We start from the raw sequence: 9,572 nt of genomic DNA on the forward strand, positions 1-9,572 counted from the left end.
TCTCGTTCTTGAATGCAGCTCTAAAGGTAGCAATATCAAGAACAAGTGCTTCCTCTCATGCTTCAAAGTTGTTGAACTTAGGCGGTTTCAGCAGTCTGTGCATGGCAACCATTCTGTACAGCTGAAGGAACGTTGGCATGTCAGGGTGATTGTTTTCACCTGCTGCTTGTTGGGTTTTTCCTAAAAATCGTTCTACAGGGTCCTGATTGAATTTCGCAGTGAGAACATGTTTAAAGCTGCAGTCTGTTAGCAGATGTTCTGTCAGGTCTAATGTAGATAAGATGGATACTCGGTGGCCTTCGACTGTTAATGGAGTCAGGGCCATGACTTTGATGATAACATCAGAGTTGAGATCATGTTCCCAGTTGTTGAGCCATTGTAGCGATTTCTTCATCACAAGGATGTCTTCGCCTTCTTTGCGCACTCCATTGCCTGAATGTCGCCTGTTCATTGCATCAAATAGGTCATTCATACGTTAAGTAAGCTCCACATTACCCGCTGTCTCCAGTGCATTGAACGTGTTCCACTCGGTGTAGTGCTTGATGGCTGAAGCCATAGATTGTCTGAACACCTGCGTTGCGATTCATGTTTGAGGGGTGTACGTGGCAGCTTATTTTCGGGCATACCTTTGTGGGATGCCGTGTCGCTGGAAGGACGCATCCCAACATGAAACATAACGAGTTTCAATTTTTTCGAGCTATGCATTCACTAAGAGCATCTGCTATCGATTGACTAAACGTTTGAGCTGCCAATGAGACTTTCATGGACGGGTTTTTCCAAATAATGTGTGCCTGTGTACGTTTGCCAAATGTAATTATTCTGTGTACTGGATTTCATGGAGCTCATGAATGTGTTTCCACAATATGAACTGTTTGTTCGCATCCGCAGTAGCCTTTTTATCACACGGGGGGTTCTGCAGCAGCTGCAACATGTGACAGGGATCCAACATGGCAAAGACAGACTTTTTTGTCACTCAATGCGGAAAAGAAGCATCCAGCTCAGTCAGGTCTATCTTGCAGCCGGCTGCGCAGCATTGGCAAATCCGCTGCACGCCATTGCAGGTCAAACTCGCAATGTGCGTACCTTTTTCCTGCTCATTGCCAAGGCCATCGACTAGAAAGTAGCACATCAGCAGCTTCCATCTGCCATTGATTGCAACAAGCATTAAAACAAATGCATCTTTGGCAACTGGAAAGCTGTCATCTTTGACATCAATGCCCATGTCAACATATCCATGGAACCTTTTTCCATCCCACTCCACATGTCTCCGAATGGACATCTTATCCGCAACCAGATTGCATAATGGGGAGGGGCTGTTCTGTGAATTTGAATCTATCTTCATACCTAATGGAATCAGTGCCTCTTTTGAAAACACAGCAGGCAAACCCAGATAACAATAAACAAGTTGACGCAATGGGCTGATAAAAATGGATTTCGTTTTTCTACACAAAAAACTGTGGCAGTCGTGTTTTCACAAAAAAGGGGGTTATACCCGGACCCAGTTCTCAAGATAAATCAAAGCCCATTACCGGTTATGATTCCTACGAACTTTTGTTCGTGCTTATTTGATAGCAAATTAAACTTCATCGCTCACATTAACAGTGCAAAACTAAGGCAAACAAAGCGCTTAACATCCTGAAGGTCCTATCACGTAAACATTGGGGCGCCGAGCGAACGTGCCTGTTACGTATTTACCGCTGTGTCGTGCTCAGAATTCTTGACTACGGTTGCATAGTTTACGGGTCAGCAAGGCAGTCGTACATCAAACGTCTTGATCCCACACACAACCACAGACTACGCTTAGCAACTGGCGCATACAGGACCTCCCCAATAGAAAGCCTGTATGTATGCCGAGAGTAACGAACCCTGTTTGGAGCACCGAAGAGCTTTGCTCACAATCTCATACGTGCTTAGAATCACAGCTCTACCTAATCATATATGTCACACTCTTGTTACCTACACCACAAACAGAATACACTATGCTAACAAACCACACAGCGTCAGACCACTCATCCTTCGATTTGAAGATATGTGCCAAAACTACAATGTTCCGAGCGAGGCTCTTAAAGTCGCCGAAACACCGAATAGACTGCTTCCGTGGTATGATTTCGCACATTTTTGTGATTTTACTCCGACATGCCACAATAAAAAAGAAACACCGCTTGAACACATTAGGCAAGATTTCTCAGAATTACAAGAAAAATACAATGACTACACCGAGTATTACACTGACGGTTCCAAGACAAAGCAACATGTTGGAAGCGCAGTCGTATCGGAACACTGGGAACACTGTCTTAGGTTACCACAGTTTGCTTCGGTTTTCACAGCCGAAGCATATGCCCTGCTCATGGCCTTGGAAAAAATAGTTACAGGAGAGTATAAAAAAGCAGCTGTCTACTCAGATTCTGTCTACTTAATTCCCTCCATAGAAAATCAGAGTGAGAACTTTTTCTCGGCTGCATCTTGAAAATGCTCGGCAAAAGTGAAAAGTATGGTCAAGTAATTCATCTCTGCTGGATTCCAAGCCACATGGGAATCCCGGGAAATTAAAAAGCGGACAAATGCGCTGCAATGGCTGCCTGTGAAAAAATCAGAGATAAATCTTCCATTGTGCTGCAAAGGACTGTGTCCGGGTGGTCCGTGCTGCAATCACTTCAAAGTGGCAACAGGATTGGAGCTGTGAAGTAAATAACAAGCTACAAATAGTAAAGCCCATACTGCAGGAGGGGAAGACATCATATCACCAGGAACGTTTCATGGAAGTTATTCTATGTCGCATTCGCATCGGACACACACATCTCACACATAACTTTTTATTGAAAAATGAACAACAAGCGGTTTGTGATCACTGCCAAGAACCTAACTGTGAATCAAATTTTAATAACATGTCCGGCGTTGGAGGAAAAAAGACAGAAATATTTTTATCAACTTTACAAAACACTAACACCACTTCATCCATCCCTGATCCTAGCAGAAGATGCACTTGTATCTCTAGACGATGTTTTTAAGTTTTTAGATGAAACAGGGTTCTTAAACAAACTTTAAAGTACATGATCTTTGTTGCTTGAAGCACTTTTATCAAATTATATATTTTCATCCTGTGCATGGCGCATCATAGCCTTAGTTGCTTTTGCGCCACAAAACTTTACATAACTAACTAACTAACCATCAATGGATTGGTACGATTTGTACAGCCCCTTTGAATGCAGTTGGCATGTGTTGAAAACAGCTCGTGCATAACAATATGCTCTAGGGGTTTAAAAATGCAAAGTCAGTGCAAATTCCCTGAGCTCTGGCAAGTAAGCAGGTGAAACTGCTGCACCAGATTTGCTTGTTAGTTTACGCATGAGCAACTCTTTTTTTGCCCCACCAAGACTGCGGCGTGGTGATAACCTCATTTCCTAGAATGCGATTGTTGGATAAATCTTTTATGACATCTTCAAGATGAGCGACCTTTTGCAAAAGCCCGCGACTGGACTGCTGCAGTCATAATGTTCTTGGTTGCTATTTGCAGTTGTAACGCCTTACTTCATGCCTGAGAAAGGCCGTTTCAGGTGTGTCTTCTGCTGGCTGTGGCTGCAAAATATTGCATGCACAAAAAACAGGTGCATGAGCAACCAACATGACACAAATCACATACCTAGAACAAAGTGTTCAATTATGGCACGATTGTTGGATAAATCTTTTATGACATCTTCGAGATGAGCGACCTTTTGCAAAAGCCTGCGACTGGACTGCTGCAGTCATGACGTTCTTGCTTTCTGTTTGCAGTTGTGAGTAACGCCTTCATGCCTCAGAAAGGCCTTTTCAGCTGTGTTGCAAGTAAGTGCACGGGTGCATATCCAAAAGGTCATCAAGAGGATAAAAGAGTTCCATATATTGGATAAGCCCTTACCGATCAACATGCTAGACATAGCAAATGCCATTTTTGCTACATGTGCTGATGGCCGCGCGAGAACCGGTGTAAATTCGATGTCTACGCGCGAGAATCGGTGTAAATTCGATGTCTACTGTCGTCAAGTAAGGCGAGAGCTACCGCGGCCTGCTCGGCTCTAGCCGGGGTGGTATACCTGAAAGATGCAGAGTTGAGAACTGCGCCACTGTGATCGACCATCACGGCCGAGAAGTTTGCCGATTGGCCGTACTGCGCGGCGTCCACAAAGCATGCGGAGTGCGGGTCGTTGCGAACTTGTTTTAGTAGGGCCTCGCCTCCGGCGCTTCGCCTGCCCACATTGTGCTTCGGATGCACGAGACAGTTATACCGGCTCTCTGCTCCTTGGTTGGGCAAATCTTGCGTTCTTCCTCCAGCGATGGATTACAGCCCAGAAGCGCCAGAATCTCCCTTCCAGCGGCCGAAGAAGACAGCCTGGCAGTCTGAGCCGTGTGCTGCGCCTCGATTTCCTCTAACGTGTTGTGAACCCCGAGCTGCATGAGCCTCTCTGTGCTGGCATTCATCAGAATACCCAGCACGCGCTTGATGCTTTTGCGAATAAGTAAATTAAGCTTCGTCTTTTCGTGATTCTGCCAGCAGTGCATGGCAGCCACGTACGTGATGTGACTCATCAAGAACGCGTGGAAGAGCTTCAAGAGATTGTCCTCCCTGATGCCGCCGCGACTGTTTGAAACCCGAGTAATTAACCGTATCATGCTATCTGTCTTTGCGGTAATTTTGGCGATGGTGTGCTGGTTACAACCGTTCGACTCGATGAGCATTCCGAGAACCCTGATTACCTTAACTCTGGAAATGAGGTGTCCATCGCTCGTGCGGAGTGCAAGGTTAACTTCCGACAGGGGGACCCAGCCCTTGGGCTTAACCCCCCTCCTACTAGATCTGTACAGAAATAGCTGCGACTTGCTCGAGGAGAGGCGAAGTCTCGCCCCAGCGAGGAAAGCCTCTCTGCGATCCAGCGCTTCCTGAAGTGCTTCCTCCACCCTACCCTCGCAGCCTCCGACGCACCATATGGTGATGTCGTCCGCGTATAGAGTGTGGTTGATGCCCTCGACTTCCGAGAGCTTCTGAGACAATTTACACATGGCAATGTTGAACAGGAGTGGAGATACTACCGAACCCTGCGGCGTCCCCCTCGAGCCGTGCTCAATGGGCTCTGACTTGAGGTGCCCAATCTTTAGCGTGGCCTTTCTGTGTCTGAGAAACGAGTCGACAAATGCGTGAAAGCTCTGGCCTAGGCCCAGATCCGAGATGGAATCTAGTATGTGGGCATGCGAGACGTTATCGAAGGCCTTCTCTAGATCTAAACCCAAGATGGTCCTGACGTCCCTCGTGTTCCTATCGATGATCTCATACTTAATAAGCTTCATGGCATCCTGAGTGGAAAGGGACGGCCGAAAGCCAATCATGTTATATGGAAAGACACCGCGGTCCTCAATGTGCTTGGAGACACGGTTGTTAATCACATGTTCCGCCACTTTGCCTATGCATGGCGTGAGCGAGATCGGCCTCAGATTGGTCAGGATCCGGAGCGCGCCCTGGCTTCGGGATCAGGACGACCGACGCCAGCTTCCACGATTCCGGAACTGCGCCCCGCTCCCAGACCCGATTTATCTCCTCGGTTAGGAATGTGATTGACTCCTCGTCCAAGTTGCGAAAAAGTCTGTTTGAAATGCCGTCTGGACCCGGGGCAGATCGCCCGTTGAGGCCCGCGAGGGCCTCTCTCACCTCAGGGACGCTAAAAGGCTCGTCCAAAAAGGCCATCGGAGGACCTTTGTAAGGCGGGTAGTCCGCATCATCCGAAGTGTCTATGGGTAGATATCTGTTGGCGAGCGATTCTATTATTGCCGTATCGGAATCGGCCTGGCGGGCCGCGTGTAGAACCTTATCAGTGGCGCACCTCTGATTAGTCCTGGAATTGGATTCGCTTAGCAACTGCTGGAGCAGGTTTCATTTACCGCCCATTCGCATCTGCCCGTCGACCGAGTTGCAGACCTCGTCCCGTTGTTGCTTGGAAAGCGTCTGACAGTATAGTTCTATGGTACGGTTTAGCTCCGCAATCTTTTTTCGGAGTCTGCGGTTCAGGCGTTGGCCCTTCCATCTATCGAGGAGGGCCCTTTTCGCCTCCAGAAGGTGCGCCAATCGGCTGTCCATCCTGTCCACATTCAAGTCGGTGGCAACGGACTTGGTGACAGATTCTGCATCCTTCTTAAGCTGCGCTACCCAACTATCTAGGGACGTAGGGGTTTCGGCTCCTCTCTCCTCCCTGATTTTACGAAAAAGGACCCAGTCCATAATCCTAAACTCCTTCGGCGGCCTCTTACGCACCACCAACGATGTGGCCAGTACGCAGTGATTGCTGCCCAAGTTCTCATTGAGATTGCACCACACAGTGGGCCCGACGTTCGCCACGAACGCAAGGTCCGGCGTGGTGTCCCTGCTGCACGAGTTTCCCGTCCTAGTTGGAAAGGACGGGTCCGTAACCAAGGTGAGACCGTAGTCGGACGCCGCCCGCCAGAGGTCCGCCCCCTTGGCCGTAACGCGGTGGTATCCCCACTCCTGATGCGGAGCGTTGAAATCACCAGCCACTACAAGCGGAGCTCCTGCCGCCTTGCCAGCCGCCTTCGAAATGAGAGACGTAAAACGCTGCCTCATGTCTCGTGGAGAGCTGTAGATGTGAAGAATAAAAAGGCTATCCCTGAGCTGGCCGCTCGGAATGAGCTCTATTAGCGAGTGCTCCGTTTTACTGTGATCCATAAAGAGATTGTGAATGACGAAGGTGAACTTTTTCGAGACGAGAGTACAAATGCCTCTCTTGCCCTGTCCGTGTACTGAATGAGATTCGTATCCTGAAAGCGAGACCGACTCAGCCAGTGTCTCTTGGAGTAAAATGACGTGCGGTTTGTTAGGATGGGCTCTGACAAACTGCTGCAGGATTGCCTTTTTACGTTGGGAGCCGCAACAGTTCCACTGCCAAACAACTATCTCACTATCGTGTCCCGCCATGGTTGGGAACCTCGATTAGCCGGTCGCCCGAAATGCTGGGCGCAGGCGCCGGCTGCGCAGCTTTCTGGGCCGCCTGGACTGTAGAGCTACCCGTCGATGGAGATGCGTTTTCCACTGAGGAACCAGACAGATTAGCTGTTACCTTAACCTTAGATTCGACCGAATCGACTCTCACGTTCAGGGCAGAGACCGCTTCGCTGAGGGCTTTGAGCGCGTTCCTCAAATCGGATTGGAATTCTCTTAACTCGGCTCTGAGTTCGTCGAAAACCTCGTCTCGTATGGGTTTAGATAGCGCTCTCTTTTTTGCGGGACGCCCGGTCGCGGGCGTCTCGGTAGGGATTTCCATTGGCGTTTCCGCCGTCTCGGTTACGGGTGGAAGAGGCTGTTGAGCCGGTTGGGCCTTTCCAGCCCTCTTCATCTCGGCTATTTCAGCCTTCAGCTGCTCGAAAGCGTTCCTGAGCGAAGCGTTCTCGCGATCCTAGCTGCGCTATGCTCTGGCGGTGGTGTCGAAGCCCCCATTACCCTTGGTGCAATTCCCTTGACTCAATCGGCCCACTCGGTCTGCCCGGCCGCAGGTGGCTCCTGGATGCGCACAGCTGGTGGCCCCCTGGAGCGGGAACCTCCTCTGGAGCACGAGCGTCCCCTGGAACGGGAGCGCCGGCGTCTGGAGCGAGAGCGTGGCGTCTTGGAGCATCCCCTCGAGGGTGACCTGCTCTGGTCGCGTTCTCTAATGGGCGACGCAGGTGGCTTGGTTTGCTGGCGCTGCCTTCTTCTTCTGCGAACGACATGCGGTATTTGAAACCGCTGATTACACGACTTGTCTGCAGTGGGATGAGGGCCCCCACACAGGGCGCATTCTGGCGTACAAACGTGGTCTTCGGCCGGGGTTGCAATGCCGCACCCCCTGCAGATTGTCTTTTCTGGCGTCGGGCAGACACGTCGGCTCGGTGCCCCAGCCTTCCGCAGGCGTAGCACACGTCCGTTTGCCTGCGGAAGAGCGTGCAGCGAAGCATGCTTGGTGCACACATGATGTAATTGGGTACCTTTAGGCCATCAAAGAGGACGACGACCGTGGTGGTGTTCTTGATACGCTTGACCTCCAGAGCCTTAGGATTCCTGGGCTGCACAATCATGTCTCTGAGCTGTTCTCTGTCGAAGTCGAGATCGACACCTTTGACGACCCCCTTGCACGTGTTGTCCGGCGCTGCCAAGTAGGAGCTCACCTCGTAGTTTGCCACTCCAACTGTGATTGTCTCCACTCTAGAGTATGCCCGTGCGTTCTTTTCCGCCGGCGTACTCACGACCAAAATATTTTGCATGACATTGGGACATACGATATCGTCGGTGATCTCGGCTGGAGCGAGCTGCGCCGCCGATGCGAGAGCATGGGCCACCTTGATTTGACTAATGTTTTTGACGTTTAGGCCTCCCCTGGGTCTAACAATGATCCTGTAGTGCTCCCTCGGCAGACGGGGGAGCCTCGACGCAGCGACGGTACGCTTTTTCACGCCGGTGGTAGTGCGGGCCCCGCCGGTGCTGCCGCCGCGTTGTGTCGAACTCGTCTTCCCGCCCGGCGCGGGCGTTCCTTGCGTCTTGCGTTTTGAAATGGCCGTAGTCCACCCGGACTCCAGGCACTCTTCGGGGGTGATATCCTCTCCTTCCACGGTGATTTGCATGGACATCTTGGGAATAACAGGCACGGCCGCGTGGGGAGACGCTCCTCCGCCGCGTCTATGCCGGAGAAGTAGGCCTAGCGGCCGAGCGGCGTTGTCCGGACAAAAAGTCTTGAAAAATCAGCAAAGGAACCACTCACCGACAAAAAGGTGGTATTGGCGTGATCCTCGTAACTTGCCCCGTCAGGAACCACAAAAGTCAACAGTAGGCACAACAATTTTCGGACCGAAATCATTTAAAGAAGCAGGAGCCAATGTTTGTACGTCCGCACTAGTCGGCGCCCCCTGGTGTCTCCTCCAGTTCCCAAGTGAAATTTATTTAGTGCCCGTGAAAATAAAGGGACGTCGTTAAAAGAAGCTTCATGGGTAGCCCCACCTTTACAGGCACCAAAGTCGGTGACGAAAAAGCATGTACATATAAGTACATGCTTTTTCGTATAAGTACAAAGACACTTGGAAAACACTGTATTGTAGTGAATTCTTGAACACAAAATTTGTCATACTAACACTTTTGCAAGCTCTATTTGCCAATCCTGATCTGGTGTGAGATGTAAAAGTGAAGTACCATTCCCAAAAAATATTTAAAAGTACAGGGAGGCCGGAGTGTAGCATTTAGAGGCCATAGTGCACGTCATGGCAACAGAGAAGTGCAGTTCAGTACGAATTGAAAAGCTTATCAGGCATAAGAACCATCTTGAAATGCAGCGCAACGGGACGGCACAACAGAGAGGAAGACGAACACAGGCTTCACATTTCAAGATAGTTCTTGTGTCAAAATACCAACTAGCCCAACAGTCAAATCTTTTATCAGGCATGCCCTTCGAGACAGCTTTACTGTTTGCAATTACATTGTTCACAAGCTGTGCTTGCATTTATCACATTCTGCCAATGGTGTGTCCATTTCGCATTGCACTAGGTCGCTGAAGATAAGCAGTATACCCGCC

At 49.8% G+C, this 9,572-nt stretch overlaps 1 protein-coding gene across 1 annotated transcript; it reads right to left on the reverse strand.

The window, feature by feature from the left end:
- Positions 1 to 4,194: 4,194 nt before the first annotated feature.
- LOC119459315 (uncharacterized) lies at positions 4,195 to 5,358 on the reverse strand. The gene has a single exon (XM_037721124.1). The coding sequence runs from the start codon at positions 5,356 to 5,358 to the stop codon at positions 4,195 to 4,197; it is 1,164 nt and encodes a 387-aa protein (XP_037577052.1).
- Positions 5,359 to 9,572: the final 4,214 nt, after the last annotated feature.

The sequence above is a fragment of the Dermacentor silvarum genome, chromosome 7 (assembly GCF_013339745.2).
Source record: "Dermacentor silvarum isolate Dsil-2018 chromosome 7, BIME_Dsil_1.4, whole genome shotgun sequence".
Taxonomy (NCBI): Eukaryota; Metazoa; Arthropoda; class Arachnida; order Ixodida; family Ixodidae; genus Dermacentor; species Dermacentor silvarum.

What these genes read in the sequence shown, in the direction of transcription:
- LOC119459315 (XM_037721124.1), bottom strand. Translation starts at nt 5,358, where the DNA reads ATGATTGGCTTTCGGCCGTCCCTTTCCACTCAGGATGCCATGAAGCTT.